The sequence below is a fragment of the Ranitomeya imitator genome, chromosome 4, assembly GCF_032444005.1.
Source record: "Ranitomeya imitator isolate aRanImi1 chromosome 4, aRanImi1.pri, whole genome shotgun sequence".
NCBI classification, from domain to species: Eukaryota; Metazoa; Chordata; class Amphibia; order Anura; family Dendrobatidae; genus Ranitomeya; species Ranitomeya imitator.
In genome coordinates, this window is record NC_091285.1 from 365,168,040 (window position 1) to 365,189,966 (window position 21,927).

Below are 21,927 nucleotides of genomic sequence, written 5' to 3' on the forward strand. Positions count from 1 at the left end.
TGTGATTTTCTGGATTTTATTTTTGATATTCTATCTCTCAATGTTAAAATTAACCCACCCTTAAAATTATAGACAGTTCATGTCTTTATCAGTGGCCAAACTTACAAAATCAGCGAGGGATCAAAAACTTATTTCCTTCACTGTATATGTGGGCAGAACATAATAGAGGGGGCTAACAGGTCTTGTACAGTGGCTCTTCACCGTTAGAAGGATTCAGAAGAACCAGAGGCAGACAATGAGAATGTCACCTAACAAAGCTAATGCTGGTGGTCACAAATGCTCAGTCACTCAATCTCTACTGCTCGTGTACAAGAGGATCTGCTAGTGGGTGAACACATTTAATACCAGAGGGTCTGAGTGGCGATTGGAGATTGAGGGTATGTGCACACGTCAGGATTTCTGGCAGAAATTTTCCTGACAAAAACCAGACATTTCTGCCAGAAATCCGCATGCGTTTTTTTCGCGGGTTTTTTCGCGTTTTTGATGCATTTTTGTTTTTTTTCCAAATGCATAGAATAGCGGGAAAAATGTGAAAAAAATGCAAAATTAATGAAGATGCTGCTTTTTTTTTACCACGATGCGTTTTTTTTCGTATCATGTGCACAAAAATTGCAGAATGCATTCTAAATGATAGGCTGCATAATGCATGCATTTTTAATTAGTTTTTATAGCGTTTTTATCGTGAGAAAAGGCGAAAAAACCTGAACGTGTGCACATACCCTGAAGAAGGAAAAGAAGCAAAAAACAAAAAAAAAACCACACCACCAGAATAAACAGCATGTATTAGCAGAAGAGTTTTATGAAAGGTATTCTAATTGATAATGTATTCTTTTTTTCCAAGTAGAAAAATGTAATTGTTACATCACAGGACAACCTTTTCAAATTAAACATTGTTTTTCAAGGAGGGTTGGAGCAAACAGAAATAATATTTTATGCACTATATAAATAATTAATATTTTATTGGACAGCCATATTGCAGACTTCTATAAAATAAGGTGGAACACAACTAATGCTTTAAAAACCATTCAAAGAAAAGGTAGTTTACAAAACATTTCAAATATTTGTATGAGACATCAAAATGCTTGTGTGTAAAGGAGTTATGTTCTGTAAGAAAGCCCATCTTACTGAGCGGATCCTGTAGGGAAAAGCTAAACAAAACGCATTTCATGAGGTTTAACGGAATAGAAGTCTAGGTGATCTACAACTTCAGTGGTTTTTCAGAACTAGAATGGTCTTTGGAAGGTCACCTCTCTAGCTTCCATGTGCTATTCAGAGTAGGTGGCTTTTCTGGAAACTAGCGCAAAACAATTGGTGTAATCAAATGACTGCATACATTTGTAATGGAAAGAGATGGCGTCTCGTTGGTTGATACATATTTGCACTAACATTCATGAAAGAGGACCATTATATAGCCTCTTCATTAAAATGATCGTAGCTTTCCAAACTCACCCTCATAAGTACCGCTCTCCAATAAGGCTCCACTTTTCTCTAATTCCATAAACGCTTCCACGGAAATAAAGTTGTAATCCACACCCGGCACCTCCCCTTCTTTAGGTTGCCTTGTGGTGCCTGTTGGAGTGAAATAAGTCGTAAATATTAGTAAAACAAAGATTACGGGCCAAAAAATACAGTACGAAACAGATCCATTAAAGAGAACTTGCAGGATATTTATTCCCTAAGTAAAGGTGTGAGTGTAAGGGACCATTAATGCTTACTACATTTATTCCTTTCTAGTATAATTTCATTAGGGCATTAGTGAGAAATCCAATTTTGAAGTTTTTTTTCTAAAGTGCGGTCACTTCTCACTGGCTCTGCTGTACTTCACTGCCCACCGCCAGCCTCAGGCTGTTGATTGACAGGTGACTTCTTCCTCTGTGGCCATTGTCCAGGTTTATGTCATCAGAAGGGGCCTGCACAGTGAGCTCCTCAAAACACTATAAAGCCAGGGTCAAACTTGCGTGTGAAACGCGAGAAACTAGCGCAAGTCTCTTATATCAATACCCGTCACTGCCGCCGCCACTCGCGGAAATACATGCAGCCGCACGCTCCGGTCCCAAGTGTCAGCGGCAGTATAGGGTATTGATGCGCAAGTTTCTTGCATTGCACATGCAAGTGTGATACCGGCCTAAGACCAATATACCGGCTCCCACAAACTCATTATTATTAGCTCACTGCACAAGCAACATCGTTGCCCGGGTTCATTGCTATGATGGCACCTGGGCATTGAGCTCTTAATGGTAAATTGATCTTTCATCATCATCATCATCATCATCATCCTCATTAGTTCACTGGTCAGGCACCACCCCTTCTGATAAAAGGAACCCATGGCACTTTATGAGACCAAAAACATTTGAAGAACTGGTCTGTCAAATTTGTTTTTTATTTCCTCATTATTTTTTTTTTTTTGCAGTGGAGCTTTGTAGATAATTGGCAAAGCCCTGTGAAAGTAAAATCCTGGCCAGGAGCGAATGCAATTAGAGAAACCTCCATTTTACTGGCAAGCAGGTCATGCACATCTGATAATTCTTTAAAAAGAAGCAAAAAGTACATAATTCCTATCTTTAAAAAAAAACTGCTCTGGGCTTTCTGATAAATATACAAAAGGATCACACAGACCAAACTGTGGAAGGAAGAAGGGATATTTGCATCTTTCGAAGACAATTCTGTCTGCTTGGTGGAACATGATAAAAGTTGACCGAATTAAACAAGACTATAAATATTCACAAGGTTTTACTATATGCTATGTGGGGATCAATGACATTGGCACACAAACATGGTGCCAATAATGTGCTATTACTACAGCTCATTATTTCTATATAGTAAAGAAGGCCAGTCAGCTCATCGCATGTGTTTTAATAATGGATTTGCATTCCCTATAAAATACAATTTTTGGAGTACTTTTTTGCAAACTCTACATGTTACTGCTTATGTTATATTTCGGATAAAGTATCTGTCTACAGAGTTTATATAGACCTGTGTGAGTTCCTACAAAGTGTCCAAACTTTTGAGTGGATGGTAATGCCTAGCTGTCAGTTTAGTCCTAATTTTCCAGTAGGAATAATAGAGGAACTGCACAACATAGAGTTCCAACTAAATAATGATTCTGAATCCTCATTCATTAGAACTCTAGACAGATCTACTTGACTTGGTAAATCTGAATAATTCTTTGTACCGAGGTGCACGAGACATGGATTTTCACATCGATGTTCTGCATTGTGCACTACTTCAAACAATGCTAATTATCTTAGGAACATCTAGAACACTGGTTCCCAAATACGGTCCTCACGGCCCCTCAACATATCAGGTTTTTAGGATTTCCCTAGTATTGCACAGGTGAGAACCTGTGGCAGTTTCTGATGCATTAGCAATAATTCCATCATCTGTACAATGCTAAGGAAATCCTGAAAACATGATGTATTGGGGGCCATGAGGACTGGATTAGAATTTGGGAAACCCTGATCTAGAACAAAACTATGGAGAATATCACTATTCACATCAACAACTAGGCTAGCAATCAGATTTTTAGGCACACACAAACTAAGACTAATTTAATATTAATTAAGCTGTTTGCTTGAGCATGTGTTTAGAGTGTGGGTCAAAGCCGAAGTATGCGGAACAAACTCCACACAAAACAAGCACAGGAGAACGTACATGGAGGTTTTATTTCTGGTTGGACTCAAATCTAAGACACCACTGCTAAATCAATGAGCAGTGTTGACCAAAGGCAGATTGAAAATGGAAATCATAAGTCTCATAACAAGGGTGTATATATAATAAACAGCAGGGGACCCCTGTACAGAAAGAGTGTATTGGCTCCCTGATGTTTAACAGCTAATTTACCAAGAGTGATAGATGCCTTACTATGACCCCCTGGTAGAGATGAGTCAATACATTGACATAGAACTGAATTCTACTCTAACATTACAAAAATTATTATTTGCCAAAATACCAATATATTGGGCAATTCACTTCTAGACAATAGTTGTTCGCCACTTTGCTGAACCATAAAAGGCCATTAAAAGGTCCAGTATGGGACCCAGGTCAGTTCTGTGCATGTGCGCATGGTGACATTGCCCACGTGAGTGCAAGGTTGCGTTGCACTACTGTGATTTAGCACAGAAAAGTTGGAATTCAGTGCTTGGCAGCGTTGATGAGAAAAGGCAATGAGGTCCAGATAGGGTGAAATGAAGAGTGGAGTGACTGGACAAATGAGCGATAAATACTTTTATCCATCTTCTATATCTTACATTTATTATTCTCTGGAACTTTGCTGCAAATCTAAATTTGCCAAGAAAATCCACACGGTTTGTAGAATTGGAATTCTCTCAGATCAATCTAACAACATCTGACAGGCTAGCATCCTTCAGCAAAGTGCCCTCTTAAGTGGTATGGGCTCCCCTTGACTATAAGACCTCTATATTATGTCTGCCCCTACCTTGTAAGTGAAGGACTACCAGGACACGTCTACACAGTATCAATTTGTTTTTGGCTCAGAGAATAGTTTTCTGATAAGTCTGACTGCTCGCACAGAAACTTATTGAGCTTCAGAAGCTAGAAAAGCTCTGCTTACTGCCATGACCTCTGTAATGTTTAATATCTGTGAGCTCTGTTTAACTATATGGCTTGAAGGTGATCTATATTTTGCAGTGGCAATATGCCATACAAAACGCCGCCAAATAGCTGTCAATATTAATAAAACAGAAGGCCTGACAAAATTTGGAAACATGTGTGAGGAATAGTGATGAGCAAATATACTCGTTACTCGAGATTTCCGGAGCACGCTCGGGTGTCCTCCGAGTATTTTTTAGTGCTCGGAAATTTAGTTTTTCATGCCGCAGCTGAATGATTTACAGCTATTAGCCAGCATAAGTACATGTGGGGATTCCCTAGCATCCAGGCAACCCCCACATGTACTTGTGCTGGCTAACAGATGTAAATCATTCAGCTGCGGCAATAACAAGTAAATTTCCGAGCACTGAAAAATACTCGGAGGACCCCTGAGCGTGCTCCGGAAATCTCGAGTAACGAGTATATTTGCTCATCACTAGTGAAGAACCAATATTATAAGAAAAGGAGATATTGCAGCCATGAATCTGAAATGCAAAAGAAAATCTAAGAAAAAAAAAAATTACTGAATAAAACATCCCCTGGCAACCAACAAGCGCTTGTATATGGTAGTGGATTAAAATATATCCCTGCTTCTTATTCACACAAAGACGACCGCTTTTTCATAGCTCTCTTGGTGTGTAATAGATGTTCTCTCTACAGCTCCATTTGCTGTTGTTGATTATCATCCTACACTGGTTTTGCTTTCAGTAGTTATTCCTAAATCTCGCCTACGGACTTAAATGTACATTATGTACTCTATCCTAAAAGTAAAAAAATAACAGACAATTTTGGGGCGTATAAGAATATATTCTAAAAGCTGTGTGCCTGGTCCATCATTACAGAAATGTTGAAATAAATGACAACCCCATAAAAACTATTTTTTTTTAATAACTAGTAGTGAGAACAAGTGCTTGCTATTCAAGTTTGCCTAGGGTGCTCAGGTATGCACAGAGTATCGCGGGTGCTTGAGTGAAATGTTTTTAAAAGAACTTATGGTCAGTCCATGCACTGCAGTGTGATAGTCGTCCATGTCATATGACCATCTGACTGCACCCTTATAGAAATGTTATAGGCTGTAGATGAATGGATTAATATCTGTGCTGCCAAAGGATCAATGATGAAGAGGAATCAGATATCCAGGAATGCTGTTTTATTGTCAACACATTTCGAAGTAACACTTTATTAGGACAAAACACAGCGCAGATATTAAACCATTCACCTCCAGCCTTTGAGGTTCTCCAAGCCGTGGGTCTGCAGCAGCCTGTTTAAGCAGTTGTGATACCCTACCAGGTAAGCACTTGTATCACTCAATTTTTACCAGGATAAGATCCAATTGTCTTATATCTTTCCAGTTTATTATTCCTAGAGAAATGTTGTGAAATAACCTGAAACATCTAGCTCATATGAGAAAACACCAATATAAAAGAGTTGAAGCTGTTTTATAAGGAGGATTAGGCTAAGAGTATGTTTACACTGGACGTTTTTGCTGCATTTTTTTCCAGCTTTTTTATGCTATTGCATTGTCATTTTCCCACGGTCCAGAGGTCACCGCAGTCCAGGCTGTGAGGGAGCACAACTTCAGTGGCGTCACCGCTAGTCATTGAAGCTGCTCTCGCAGCATCTCATTCACCAGTGGTTTTCAGCCGGGACGGTCGCATCTTAGCACCGTCCAGGTTGAAAACTGTATATCCCCCAGATATGGATTACTGTGTGGGACACAACGATGGACAGGTATGATATATTGTTGCTTTTTTATTTTACTTTTCCTACAGGAGATCGAGGGCTTTGCAAGAATTAGGTGTGGTTGTAAGTATGGAATAATTAAGAATAATAAAGGAGTCTATGTGTTTCTTTCAATTAAAGGACTTTATTCTGGCTGTGTCTTTATTTACCATGCAAATATAGGATTAGTAATGGGGGTGTCTTATTGACGCCTCTATTACTAACCTCGGGGCTTGATGTCACCTGTTGGTGACATCAACTCCCCAACTATTACCCCACTTGCCACTGCTACAGGGCAAGTGAGAAGAGCGAGGCTAAGTGCCAGAATTGGCGCATCTTAAAGATGTGCCTTTTTTGGGGTGGCTGAGAGCTGATGGTTTTAGCCGAGGGGGCAGTATCCATGGCCAGTGTCGGACTGGAGTGCCAAGGGCCCACCAGTAACATTGAGTTTGGGGGGCCCACTTTTCACCTGCATACAAATACTACACTACCCTTGTCACAAATTTACTTATATCTCTTTATTTATAAACTGGGTAGTTTGGTTAATGAATGATGAGATGCTGCTTTTCTTCCGTACAGTCAATCAAGTGAATTATGCCAAGTACTGCCCATACAGTGAGGTTGGGGGCCCAGGTCCGTACAGGGGCCCACCAGGGCATTCCCCTGTTACTCTGTGGGCCAGTCCGAGCCTGTCCATGGCCCCTACATAGGCTATTAATATCAGTCCGCAGCTGCCTGCATAGCCTTCGCTGGTTATTAATTATAGGGGGACCCCATTTCATTTTCTTTTGAGGTCCCTATTTTAATAGCCAGTAAAGGCTAAGTATACAGATGTGAGCTGATATTAATAGCCTGGGAAGCTCCATGGGTGTTACCCCCTTCCCAGGCTATAAACACCTGCCCCCAGTCGCAGGCTTTCCCTCTGCTGGTTTTGAAAATTGCGCGGTAGCCCACACCATTTTTTCCTGAAAAATAATCTTTAATTAATTAAACACATGTACAGTAAGCTGCACACACACTGTACTGATTGTATTTGTCACTGACATCTATGTATCTACCTATTCTGTATGCATTTTCTGTATTTAATCCATCTCTCATATCTTGTTGTAACCTGCTGTGATTTTACACTACCGTGGGTGCTGAATTACCGGCATTTCTTCTATCTCTCTATGCAAAAGACCGATGTTGCCCGGGCACAGTAACTATTTGTGGTTAGTTATAGCACCTCACTTCTCTCATTTTCCCATCACGCTTCTCATTTTCCCCCTCACTCCTCTCATTTTCCCTCCTAACACCTGTCTTTTTGCCCTCAGTATATACCTGTATGTCATCTCCCCTGTATATAGTATATACCTTGTATGTCATCTCCCCTGTATATAGTATATACTGTACCTGTATGTCATCTCCTCCTGTATATAGTATATACCAGTGTGTCATCTCCCCTGTATATAGTATATACCTGTGTGTCATCTCCGCCTGTATATATTATATTCCTGTATGTCATCTCTTCTGTATATAGTATATACCTGTATGCCATCTCCTCCTGTATATAGTATATACCTGTGTGTCATCTCCTCATGTATATAGTATATACCTGTAAGTCATCTCCTCCTGTATATAGTATATACCTGTGTGTCATCTCCCCTGTATATAGTATGTACCTGTATGTAATCTCCTCCTGTATATAGTATATACCTGTGTGACATCTCCTCCTGTATTAGACCTCGTTCACACGTTATTTGGTAAGTATTTTTACCTCAGTATTTGTAAGCTAAAACTTTGGAGTAAAACAATCAGAGGAAAAGATTATTACAAACACGTCACCACTTCGTATTTATGAGCCAAAACCACGAGTTTGAGAAAAATACAGGAGGTAAAATACCTATTCTATCCATTCTATTCTAACCTGTCAGTGTGATTTTACTGTAGTGGCACTTCAAAGCTGGTACAGTTCTACAGGAAGTAGGTTTTTTTCCTCAGCGGGCTCTCAACTTTATTAGCAAGCACAAAGAGACCTGAGTTAGTCCCAAAAAGGTATGAAAAAATGCATCAAAACCGAACAAAAACACAGCTTCTTTGCTGCCAAGAAATCAGATTTTCTGCAGAAAAAAACATAAAAAACACTCAGTGTGAACATACCCTAAAGTTCCTTTAAGCTGATGTGCAGGATTAATCAATAACTGCATCTAAACATTTCTGGTAATTGTTGCTGCACAAGGGGCTCACAGCAGTTACTGAAAGCAAAGGTTCACATACTTTTACCACTCGCACACGTGGTAGTGGATACATTTCCTCATTGAAAAAGTGACAGTCTAATATGTTTTACTTGTTTTATTTGATTCTGTTTATCCACTTTTAGGTTCAGAATTATTGTTATTTTCAACTAATTCGGAGAATATCTGTGCTTGATTTTGTTGAAAACTGCTTTTTCAGGTTAATTTTGATCAGATTTGAAATGGAGCCTTCACCAGTCGATTACCACTATCTCTGCAGGTAAATGGCGGTTTTTAATTTTTTAAGGTTAAACAGCATTTAACTCATGTTAGGCTTGTTAACTTGATGCATGTCTACATGGAGAAAATCAAGTTCAACACTATCAATCAAGGGTCAGGGTGTGCGATTACAGCATGCTCACTATTTTGCAAGCGGTGACTCTACATCACCCCCTGCACTGACTCGATAACGACGTGAACATCTGCAGTCACAATATAACTTCATTTTCTCCCTGTAGCTGCACATCTAGTAAACTAACAGTGGTAATCTGCAGGTATGGTAAATAGCATTTGAAATTTTCTGCAATTAAAATTAGTGTTTGTTTTTATATATATTTGATAGGTTCCCTTTATTCCTGCAAATCAACCTCATTTGAGTCACTTGATTTCATAATAACCAGTATATGGGATAGCATTTGTGTTTAAGATACAGAAGAAATTATTTAAAGGTCAAGTGGCCAACACGTTAAGCAATTTTCCTAAATATGTTTTTTTTTAATAGTGATCACTGTTTGGAGCAGCATCACAAATCCATATCATATGATTTTCCATTTACCTTCAAACCATTACTTTATCACCAACAGCCATTAAAATTAAAATGCCCAGACCTGTAAATTCTCGATTTATCTAAATGCCAACATGTGGTGGCCTGGCCTGTAGTCAAAGACAAAAGGGGCATATGTCAAGGGTTTAGTGTAATTTTTATTGGAATAAAAAAAGTAAAAAACTGTGGCAAAAAAATTCCAATTTTACACATTTTCAAAGTGAAGCACTAGATGAAAAAATGGTAATCTGGACATAGTAAGCTATGCAAATAAAAGTTTAAAGTCAGAGTTATGAATTGCTTCTTTTACAAAAAAAAAAGTAGCACAAAAAGCTGTAATCTCACTCTAATAAAGAATGGAAAAACACAGCAGCAGAGTTTTCGATCCAAAAGATATACAGGGTTTGTCACAGATAAATTTGCCATCAATATTCCTACGCGGCCTCAAGCAAAACAGACTTCAAACATTCCCCTTGTGATCAATTCTCACCATAGTCCCATGCCGTCCACTACAGCGCACCTACGCTACTTTATAAATTAATTAAAAACCTACATGCATTACATGCTTCGGATTATTGGCCATAACGTTTTTTTTTAGTATAGTGGAAAGAGTGAGCCTCTTGTTTACAGTGATGCTATGAATATTTTTTTATATAGTTTAAAGTACGATGTTCATATGCATTTTAATATGTGGCAAAGATATGAAATTGTATGGCATAATTCTGTGTTTTACTTCCATATGGGCACCAAAATGTGCTGTTCTGCTCATTTTTACTACTAACAATAAATAATGCGGCTGCACGCGGAGTACACTGGATGGTGAAGTGTAGATCTTCCTTTTGTGCCGCCTGATCTCCAGGGAAGTGTGCATGATTAAAATGACACTGTTGTGTGCCCGGAGCAAATCAGGCGACTTCTGAAAGAAGTAGAAGACAGAAAAACAACCAAGAGTGTCTGATAAAGACTGGAGCATGGCATTTCATTTTTTACACTAAGGAGAATTGCACTGTTTTGTCAATTAAAAAAAAAATTGCATATTTGAATATGCCCGAGTAAATTCCTCAGTGAAGATTGTAAAAATGTATTAGACAAATATTTGCCTGTCGACCACTGCTTACTGACAGTCGTTTGCCATTGTCATTTGTCATTTTCTTTTTAATGGTGGTACTGGGCTTCTTTTGCTTACAGGGTCACTGTGCAGCTGCAACATATGGAATATCTACCAATTTAAAGAAATGTTTTATGAAATTATTGTATTTAGTTATGGACCAACATTACCTAGCATTGATAGCATCCAACTTTGCCACCTTTTATGATTATAATTTCGACCAATTACTTCCTATCACTTGATATTTATTTTCTATACTTTTTACAACTTTCTTTTCAGAACTGTTTCTACGTAGATTAATCGCATAAAAAAGTATTCAAGTTATTAACCGTCCAAAACGTTTCATGTAGTGTTGTATTTATTTTGCTTGTCACTAAGTCCAATTCAGGTTAAGGGGGTTCTCCACTACTAGGACATCCCTTCCTTAAAACTAAATGTTCGGCCCAGATAAAGTAATAAAGCCTCCAGTGTCGACGCCATTCCCATGGTGTCTGCACTCACTCTCTCTGGGACCACGAGGACACGCGACACCGGCGCCCAATCAGCACTGGCATCACTGTTTCTGCCTTCAGACAAACTGCACATGAAGAGGAAGTCAGAAATCAGCTGCAGCCAGACTTCCTCTGCATGTTTAGTTTGTTCAAAGGCGGAGACAGTGATGTTAGCTCTGATTTGGTGCTGGCATCATGAGTCACAACAATACAAAAGATCTAACCCCTGGTCTTGATGGCCTATCCTTTGTTATCAATTGCTAAGAATACAGATGTATTGAGGTAGACTTAGCCTTTGTATATTTCGAAAATAATGGAATGCACATAAAGTATGGTAAGAGGTAGTTAGACCACAATGAGCCTTATTCACTGTTCATAGGGAAGGCTGCAGCTGGCATGTGACTACCACCCTGTGTCCTTGTTAGTGACCGCTTCAATGTGGAGGCAAGAAGCCTTGTCATTGTGGTCTAACTACCTCTTACAATACAAAGGCTACGTCTACCTCAATACATCTGTATTCCTAGCAATTGATAAAGAATAGTCCACTATGGGTGTGAACAGTTTCATTTAATTCCATTCTGCTGGCCAATCAAGACCACTTTTGACAGACTTCCATAGGGCAATCTGAGAGCCTAGGACCTACATATGATATAACTACCATAAGATTGTCTTCCTGACAAAGGCTTGTGCCTGAGCCGAAACATTGGAAACCATTCTCTTTTGCACAAGATATAATAAAAAAACTTTGAAAGCAACAGTTCTGTCTTCATGTCTTTGGAGTATTCCGGGGTTTTAGTATGAGTCAAAACAACACATCCCAGCCCCGGGGACAGCGAGTGCCGACACCCCGGGAACGGCGTTGGCACGGGATGAGAGCACAGGCTTTATTATTTTATTAAAAAAAATAGTTTAATAAGGGGTTGTCCTAGTAGTGGACAACCTGTTATGAACTGGTGATTCAGAACCACAATGGACCTAGTGATTAAGAGCACACAAGTGACCTGATAGTTACTAACATAGGACGAGCTCTGAGACGTGGGAACTCTGCTGACCGCAATCCCTAATCCTATCATACCACACTAGAGGTAGCCGTGGAGCGCTCCTGACCAGACCTAGGTGCCTCGGGCACAGCCTGAGAAACTAGCTAGCCCTGAAGATAGAAAAATAAGCCTACCTTGCCTCAGAGAAATTCCCCAAAGGAAAAGGCAGCCCCCACATATAATGACTGTGGGTAAAGATGAAAATACAAACACAGAGATGAAATAGATTTTAGCAAAGTGAGGCCCGACTTACTGAATAGACCGAGGATAGGAAAGATAGCTTTGCGGTCAACACAAAAACCTACAAACAACCACGCAGAGGGCGCAAAAAGATCCTCCGCACCGACTAACGGTACGGAGGTGCTCCCTCTGCGTCTCAGAGCTTCCAGCAAGCAAGAAAAACCAATATAGCAAGCTGGACAGAAAAATATAGCAAACAAAAGTAACACAAGCAAAACTTAGCTTATGCAGGGCAGACAGGCCACAAGAACGATCCAGGAGAAAGCAAGACCAATACTGGAACATTGACTGGAGGCCAGGAACAAAGAACTAGGTGGAGTTAAATAGAGCAGCACCTAACGACTTAACCTCGTCACCTGAGGAAGGAAACTCAGAAGCCGCAGCCGCACTCACATCCACCAGAAGAAGCTCATAGACAGAACCAGCCGAAGTACCACTCATGACCACAGGAGGGAGCTTGACCACAGAATTCACAACAACAAACGCTTTAAACACAAGATGCTGTAGTCCAAATTTTCCCCCTCACAATCAAAATTTCTTAAAATGAAAAACAAAAAAAAAGTAGCATGCTATTCAATCACTAATATAAACTTTCCTGAAGCCTTCTGCTCCTCCTGTCATTTGTTTTTTTTCTGGTATAGCTTAAGAAAAATGTATTTTAACCCCTTCATGACCAGGGGATTTTTCATTTTTCCGTGTTCGTTTTTCGCTCCCCTCCTTCCCAGAGCCATAACTTTTTTATTTTTCCGTCAATTTGGCCATGTGAGGGCTTATTTTTTGCGGGACGAGTTGTACTTTTGAACGACATCATTTGTTTTAGCATGTCGTGTACTAGAAAACGGGAAAAAAATTCCAAGTGCGGTGAAATTGCAAAAAAAGTGCAATCCCACACTGGTTTTTTGTTTGGCTTTTTTGCTAGGTTCACTAAATGCTAAAACTGACCAGCCATTATGATTCTCCAGGTCAGTACGAGTTCATAGACACCTAACATGACTAGGTTATTTTTTATCTAAGTGGTGAAAAAAAATTCCAAACTTTGCTAAAAAAAAAAAAAAAAAAGTGCGCCATTTTCCGATACTTGTAGCGTTTCCATTTTTCATGATCTGGGGTCGGTTGAGGGCTTATTTTTTGAGTGCCGAGATGACGTTTTTAATGATAGCATTTCGGTGCAGATACGTTCTTTTGATCGCCCGTTATTGCATTTTAATGCAATGTCACGGCGACCAAAAAAACGTAATTCTGGCGTTTTGAATTTTTTTCCCGCTACGCTGTTTAGCGATCAGGTTAATACTTTTTTTTAATTGATAGATCGGGCGATTCGGAGCGCGGCGATACCAAATATGCGTAGATTTGATATTTTTTTTATTGATTTATTTTGATTGGGGCGAAAGGGGGGTGATTTAAACTTTTATGTTTTTTTATTTTTTTCACATTTTTTTTAACTTTTTTTTTAACTTTTGCCATGCTTCAATAGCCTCCATGGGAGGCTAGAAGCAGGCACAACGCGATCGGCTCTGCTACATAGCAGCGATCTGCTGATCGCTGCTATGTAGCAGAAATGGAGGTGTGCTGTGAGCGCCGACCACAGGGTGGCGCTCACAGCCACCGGTCATAAGTAACCATAGAGGTCTCTAGGACCTCTATGGTTACAATATACAAGCATCGCCGACCCCCGATCATGTGACGGGGGTCGGCGATGACGTCATTTCCGGCCGCCCGGCCGGAAGCGGTAGTTAAATGCCGCTGTCTGCGTTTGACAACGGCATTTAACTAGTTAATAGGTGCGGGCAGATCGCGATTCTGCCCGCGCCTATTACGGGCACATGTCAGCTGTTCAAAACAGCTGACATGTCCCGGCTTTGATGCGGGCTCACCGCGGAGCCCTGCATCAAAGCAGGGGAGCCGGCATCGGACGGTATAGTACGTCCGATGCCGGTAAGGGGTTAAAGCTTCTCCTATACTTTGCAATGTTAAGCACATACAGCACAAGGACAGCACATGGATGCCAAATGTGTTGTACATGGACCCATAGACTTGTATTGGCCATTCTTATCCATGCTGCTGATAAAAAATAGACATGTTTCCATGTGGTGTGCAAGAACACAGTGTGAGAAAACACCATAGATTATAAGGCATACAGGTGGTATCTGTGAAAAAAAATGGATGCCTGAAACACGGACATGTGAAGAGGGCCTAGCCATATCAGTTTTGTCTGGATTTTCCAAGAAAAATATATCTTTGCACTGCGTTAGCCAGTATATAGCAAAAATAAGTTAAATAAAAATAAACTGCAGCCTCTCTATTTTTATTTTTTGGATTTTCACTCTAAGGTAATGTTCACGCGCCACTTTTCCCCCCTTCACATTTTTTGCCATAAAAAAGCAGCATTATTGTCCCAGTAAAGTGAATGAGATGTCTGAAATGTTATGCACTTGTTCACCATATTTTTCCTTGTAGATTTGAAGTTTCAATTCTGCAGAATGTTAATTTTTTTGCATCATTCAACCATAATAATAATAATAATAATTTTATTTATATAGCGCCAACATATTCCGCAGCACTTTACAAATTATATTGGGGATTTGTACAAACAATAGACGTTACAGCATAACAATAAACACAGTTCAAAATAGATACCAATAGGAGTGAGGGCCCTGCTCGCAAGCTTACAATCTATGAGGAAAAAGGGGAGACACGAGAGGTGGATGGTAATAATGAATGAAAAAACAATGCCATCAAACAAACATTTTCCGCAGTACTTTTACTGCCAACTAGGGATGTGCGAATAGCTTCTGACAAGTGTTTATCCGAATAGCTATAGCCCTCACCGTATAGCTGCCTCGGGAACCCGTATACCTGGAGCTTTCCCGATAATCAGCTGTTTGGCGCCGCAGCTGCATGTGTCACGGCTGAGTGACAGTCACAACACACAGGCTCTCCATACATGGGTTGTGACTGTCACACAGCTGTGACACATGCAGCTGCGGCTCGGAACAGCTGATTATCGGGAGCGCTCCAGGTTCCAGGTTACCGAGGCAGCTATTCGGTGAGAGCTATAGCTATTTGGATAAGTGCTTATCCCAAGCTATTCGATCAACACTAATCTCAGGATATAAAACAAAATGGTGGTTTATTCGACGAGTTTCAAAGTACAAATGACTTCTTCATCAGGAAAGACTACAAGCTTGTAGCCTATACAGTCACATCTCTAAACAGAATCAGAGTTGGTATACAAAATGTTACATGAATCAATAGAAAAAAGAAAGACCCAACAATTGAAAAGGGAACGCTTTATATGAATAACTAGTCACACCCCTTCTAGACATCATATAATACAGGAACATGGGGGTCAATCTCCAATGTGTTTACGCCCATTTGGTTTTTGCAGAGAAAACTGCAGCAAAGGCAAGAAATATGTTGCCTGGTTTAAGATGCACAATTACTGTATTTTAAATAATTTTAGATTAACCAGTGAAATGCATAAAAAAAGAATAGATGTTTCTGACATGCTCAATACTGGTGTTAAAAATGGAAAGAGGGGGATTTGTTTTTGAGCCTTAAAATGTGCCAGTTTTTAGGTATAAAATATTGGTCTCATCTATACCACCCAAGAGAAGATGTAAAAAGGGACCATAGTCTAACCTGCCAAAATAACAGCATGCACCAAGTGAGACATTGGTCCCATCTACTGACCACCACGTCTAAGCTTACATTGTCAAAAGTTAGCATTAGTAACCCTACAAAACTGTATGCAAGCCTAGCATAGGGCTCCTCATTAAACATGTGAATTGTTGATCACTATGAGGGGTGTTCAAATTGTACGACCCCCACATTTTCTCAACCAAGATAGATTAAAAAAACCTTTAACATTGTTACAGTACATGGCAAACTTTGAGGGCTTTTAAGCATATTGCTTCCAAAGTGTTGTGCTAAAAGTGTCGGCAAGGATCGTTCTTATTGCTTATTTAACATGAATATATTTTTCATCTTCCAGCAGCAGAAAACAAATGGATTTTTGTGCTGCAGGCAGCTGTTATCTGACAAAGTAGAATAAATGTTTAAATAGCATCACATAACTATTCATCTTCCCACTTGATTCCTCCAAGCTGGGCAGTATGGCAGAAAGCTCCAAAGAATAACCTTAAAATTGCTATAGGTTTGCAGCTCATCTACACAGAAAGATGCATCATTTAATATGTCAGTTATCCCAAATTGGTTTATGGCGGCTTTCTACTATACTCTTATTAACTCTACTCCTTTCTAGTATAACTATAACCCTTCATGCTTGTCTTTTATGGTATTTCAATTAAATACAAAATATCAGTTATTGTCTGTCTGCCGCTATCTCTTACATCACGTTTTCCTCCTTATCATACTAAATGTTTCCAAAATTGAACATCTTGCATTTTTTCAGCTTATCGGTGTATGGTACCACAACTCCTAGGCAGCGCGCCAGCTGTCTTGGGGTTATTTTTGAGTCAGATCTTTAATTCACCCACAATATCCAATCCCTCACACGTTCACATCACCTTCACCTCAAAAATATGCTATGCATATTTATTTACGCACCCATAGAATTGAATGGGCAATTGTCATCTAGTGCAGGCTACGATCAACTGAAATAAGACGGTCAACTGCACTGCTCCATTGAATAGCATTAGACCAAGTGCAGTCAGTTTTCTTTCATGTACCACACTCGGACCGAAAATACAGTCGCGTGCACAAGCCCCTTCTTGCACTAAACTCTCTCCATTCAATCCTGAATGCAGCTGACAGGATCATTTCTGTCCAGCCTCTATACAGATGCCTTCACCCTGTGCTAGTCAGTGATTCCATTTTTAACCTGGAGTAAGTTTGTAAATTTCTGTTATTCTTTTTGCTATTGTTTTTTAAATTCCGGAATAATGGGTTTTACTTGTACAGCAGAGGTTATACCCCTCACTTGGCTTCCATAAAATAATAAAGCTTATGCTCCCCTCTCATGCTATCGCCGTTCCCGCAGTCTCAATAGTCGCTCTCCCCGGGGCTCTCGTGCTGTTGTGGCATGTGATGCCGGCGCCCAGTCAGTGCCACTGTCTCCAGCTCCTGTCAAATTGAGCATGAAATCCGAGATCAGCTGCTGCCCGGACTTCTTCTTGATGTTCGATTTGTCCGAAAGCGGGGACAACACAACAACCGCACGAGAGCGAGTGCTGACATCACAGGAACGGCGCTGGCATGGGAGGGGAGTATAGGTTTTATTATTTTATGGGGGTCAAGCATTTTGATCATGAAGGGGTTGCCCTAATAAAGGACAACCCCATTGAGTTACACGCTTGAATGTTGCTTATTCAATGTTTAAACACCAATACAGTTGGATAATAAATATCCTTGATGTGAACAGTTTTAATTTGTCGTCTGTGATCGTGGAAAAGGTCACAGACCAGGAATTTTTAGAAACATTCCAATGTACAGTATATCCTCAATGCTGGAAAATACAATTATTAATTAGGTGGTTGGCCAAGAAAACTTAGTGCAGCAGATGAAAGACACAAGAAGAAAACAAAACAAAAAACAAATCTGATCATAAAATATAAGATGAAAAACTCTACCGTTCACACTTAATTTCTATGTTATCCAATATATCCGTACTATATGCCATACAAACATTGTCCCACTGCATATCAGAAAGTTTTAGCAGTAAAGTGCCACCACAAGTTATTTTCCTTACTATGCACACTGAACCAAATGGATCAATCAGGAACAATATTCTGAGGAGTTACCCAGGCATGACACTTTACATATAATTGCACAGAAATCTTTCCCAATTTTGTTTCCTTTCTCTAGTGTAACATATGCAATTCACATTTACAAAGGAGCATGCAGAATGATTGCTGCATCAGGAACCTCTTCTTACAAAGTTTCTGAATTTTTACTCCGCAAATCTTAAAATCAAATATCTGATGCACAGTAATAGTCCACTTTATGTTCAGAATCATTCTCTTTCTTTATTCACAACAACTAACTTGCCTGAACAGCAAAATGATGTATCCAACATCACTCTAGTGCCAGTAATGTATGCTATTATGCAGATTATACGCAAGACCATTATACAATGTTGATTCTACCACATGCTTACTCCCCAGGATAAAATGTATACTGCACATTCTATTCAATAGGAAATCAAGGGCCCCATAGCAAGTCCTAATCCTCCCAAAAATATTTAAGGGAGTAGGCGGGGTCACAGCACATAAGTGCTGTCATAGATGGAATATTTGCCAAGATGGAGAGGAAATTAATTGTGACAAACACAGTAATTGTGCCCATGCTGAATCCCCGTCGTATTACCACCCACTATGCTACCCCTTTCATGGCTGACAGAGTATGTTGCAGCACAAAATACATCCCTAACACAGTAAGATTAGACACCCCACCCTCAAAATGAATTATCCTGCACAAATTGCCACCATACACACAGCATGCCCACCACACAGTGACCACTAACATTGTTAAAATACTCTCCGCATTCCAACTTGGTTTGATTTTCCCATGGAGTCCAGACACAAAGTATGATGCACCTCACAATCATCCTACTCAGAGTATGATGGCACCTATAGTCATCCCAACCAAAGTATGATGGCCTCCACAGCCCCCCACAAAGTATAATGGCCCAACCACAGCATAATGACCTCCACAGTGCTGTGGGTGCAATGATACTGTGTGTAGCGCACTGATGGGGCCATGACGCTCTGTGTGGAGGGAATGTGGTCTGCCATGATATGTGGACAGCCTGTGGGGGGGTTATAATGCTATGTTAGTATGATGGCACCCATATGCCCCTATGTGTGGAGAGGCTATGGGGATGGATACCATGTGAGGTTTCTGTGAAGGAGAGGCCTTGAAACTGTTTTGTGGGGTTTGGCCATGACACTTTCATGTCACAATCATAGTTGGCATTATTGTCTGGGGGGGATATTTTTGTTTAATGTACAGGTTGATACTATTCTGAACCTGCCTGGTACTGGCATTTAGACTGCCATTGCTGGGAGTAAATTACCTTTTTTCCCCTCACGTTTCAGTCATAGGGGTGTGATCGGCATGGAATTAGTCACCGCTCTATGTATAGAGCGTGTTGGCTGTAACTGCATTAGAGTCGGCTGTCGGTCAGTGCTGGGGGTGCGGGTAGAATTTAGAGATTGTGAGCCTCAATGGGGATAGTGATGATAACGTCTGTAAAGCGCTACGGAATATGATGGTGCTGTACAAGGAAGCATAATTATAAATAACTTACTTCCTCCATAGATTCTGTTAAGGATAAATACTTTGCAATTTAGTGATATAACATGAAAATAGAAAAGGGTGCTTTTTTTCATTGTTTTTGGAACATAGTATGTGAAATCTCTTCTTGTGGTGCAGCTCAGTATTTCTCAAGGGACTTTCGCCCCTCAGTCCCAGACACTGCCAAACACAGTTCTCAGAAGAAATTCAAGCAGCGGAGACTGGGTAAGATGGAGATCAGTTAAAGTTTTGTTGCAGTTGCACTACATCAGAGGTCCCCAACTCCAGCCCTCAAGGCCCACCAACAGGTCATGCTTTCAGGATTTCCTTTGCATTGCACAGGTGATGCAATTATTACCTGGGCAAGACTAAGGAAATCCTGAAAACATGACCTGTTGGTGGGCCTTGAGGACTGGAGTTGGGGACCTCTGCACTACATTACACGCATAGACTGGTTTGCTGAATTTCCTTGGAAGTGATTCTTTGCCGTCAGAATTGGAGGAAGAGATTTATCAGATAAGCATTCCTTTATTATAGGTTTATCAGCAAATCTGATAACTCAACTGATTCAATGATCCAATTTTCCAAACCATAAATTTTATTATAGGATTTCAGACCTTGCAATTAATGGCATTGGAATATTAATCATAGAAAAGGCTATTTTACAATTATCTATTGCTAGATTCATAGTAAGCAATCTCTGTTTCTCTTGAAAGTACTTCACTGTGGAATAGGTTATGTTTTCTAATATCTTAGTAGACCAAAGCCGACAATTGTAACACAAAGGAGTGGTGCATGTATAATTGCTTTATTCATGGAGGTATGCTGCACCTTCACAAATATATCATAATGAGCTAGATTCAAAAGATATGCAAGTTTAACAGAATGTGTTCCTTCTATATTATTTCAAAACACTCTTTTTCGGTGATTACTTTGTATCTTCGTTCATACCGCATCCACACACACAACTTATACACCATTTGAAAGGTAAACTTGCCCCCTTCAGCAAGAAAATAGCCAAACAAACCACACATCCATGATGTTATCACAACATACATTTTAAACATTAATTTTCATAAAACTGCAGGAAGGAAAAATTACCTGCTGGTGGCACAACACTACCCCAAACACAATACCACAAGGCTGAAACAAATCCTAACATTTGCCTTGGGGGCTTTCCAGCTTGCCAAACTACTTGCCCAGCCGATTTCAGGCAGGTACATATAAAATATTTGCTACATATGTGGAAGTAGAATAAAAGTAAAACTTTACCTGTTTAAGACTTCAGCTTTAAAACTGAAGATATAAATGAATGCAGCCTAAAAGGGACCGGACAGGTTCTGAACCATCAGATTTTTCATATTATTGGACAGTCATTGAAAAGTCTATCTTCTAAGGTTGCAGCTTATTAGTGACCTGGAGTCACCTCTGGTTCCAAGTAAAAAACTGCATCGTTGACATAACTGAGACTGTACATTGTTTCCCGATGGGAGAAACAACCTTGCAAAAATTAAAAAAAAAAAAAAAAAATCCAACCATAGGGAAAAAAAAAATAAAATAATCTGCAGATATTACTTTTATTTTTTTAAATGGATATTCCCAATTATTATACAATGGTGTAAATATGCTCAGTTATGGGGTCAATTCTCCATCATTTTTACTGTCAAAGTGGCACTGCTATACAGGAAGCTGCTCCATTCACATACATAGGGCTGTGTTGCACTTCCCTACACTGCAGATAGATGACAGTGCTGCTGTGGAAAAAATGCTGCTGCCCCTGTTCTTTTGTAAGGTCCTGACAATCAGACCCCTTCTGATCAGTAAGTAAAATACCATTATGTTTAATGTTGGGGGATCTCCTTTAGGCTAGAGTCACACACAACCTATAAAAAATAAAAATCGGTCGGTTTTATATGGACAAGAACTGCAGAAATGTTCCCTGAACAGTGATCCGTATGTCATCCTTGTGCAGTGCGAGGATGCGATTTTCTCGCATGTAAGCATCCGTGTGACATCCATATGACATCCGTATGGCTACTCCAGGACAGACCTCGGATGCAAGGCAGCTGACCCCAAAAGAGGAAGGTAGATAGAACGGCCAAGACAAGATAGACTTGATAAGATCAGGTAGGCACGACAGGAACGGCTGGTATACAGACTAGCACGGCAGGTGCAGGTAGGTACAGCTGGTATGCTGGCGGGCACTGCTGATATAAAGGCAGGCTGGTGCAGGATGGCACGACTGGAATACAGGGACACAAGGCAAGTACAGGCAGACAGGTACAGGACAGGTAAACTGACTGGCGAGTACTGGGGACATGACAACTAGCAAGCGTGCAGACAACTGACTTTACACGTTGCTCAGGTACCTCCCATCAGGTGGAGATGCCTTAAATAATAAGTCTCCCAGTCATTGGATACTTTA

The 21,927-nt window shown here is 40.1% G+C and overlaps 1 protein-coding gene across 4 annotated transcripts in view; it reads right to left on the reverse strand.

Annotated features, from left to right (window-relative positions):
• MAGI2 (membrane associated guanylate kinase, WW and PDZ domain containing 2) overlaps window positions 1-21,927 on the reverse strand; it is a 1,646,639-nt gene that overhangs the window by 792,645 nt on the left and 832,067 nt on the right. For all 4 annotated transcript variants that reach the window (XM_069765141.1, XM_069765140.1, XM_069765143.1 and 1 more), the window contains one exon: window positions 1,450-1,569. In XM_069765141.1, the coding sequence (XP_069621242.1) occupies window positions 1,450-1,569 (120 nt within the window). The remainder of the gene's footprint in view (window positions 1-1,449; window positions 1,570-21,927) is intronic.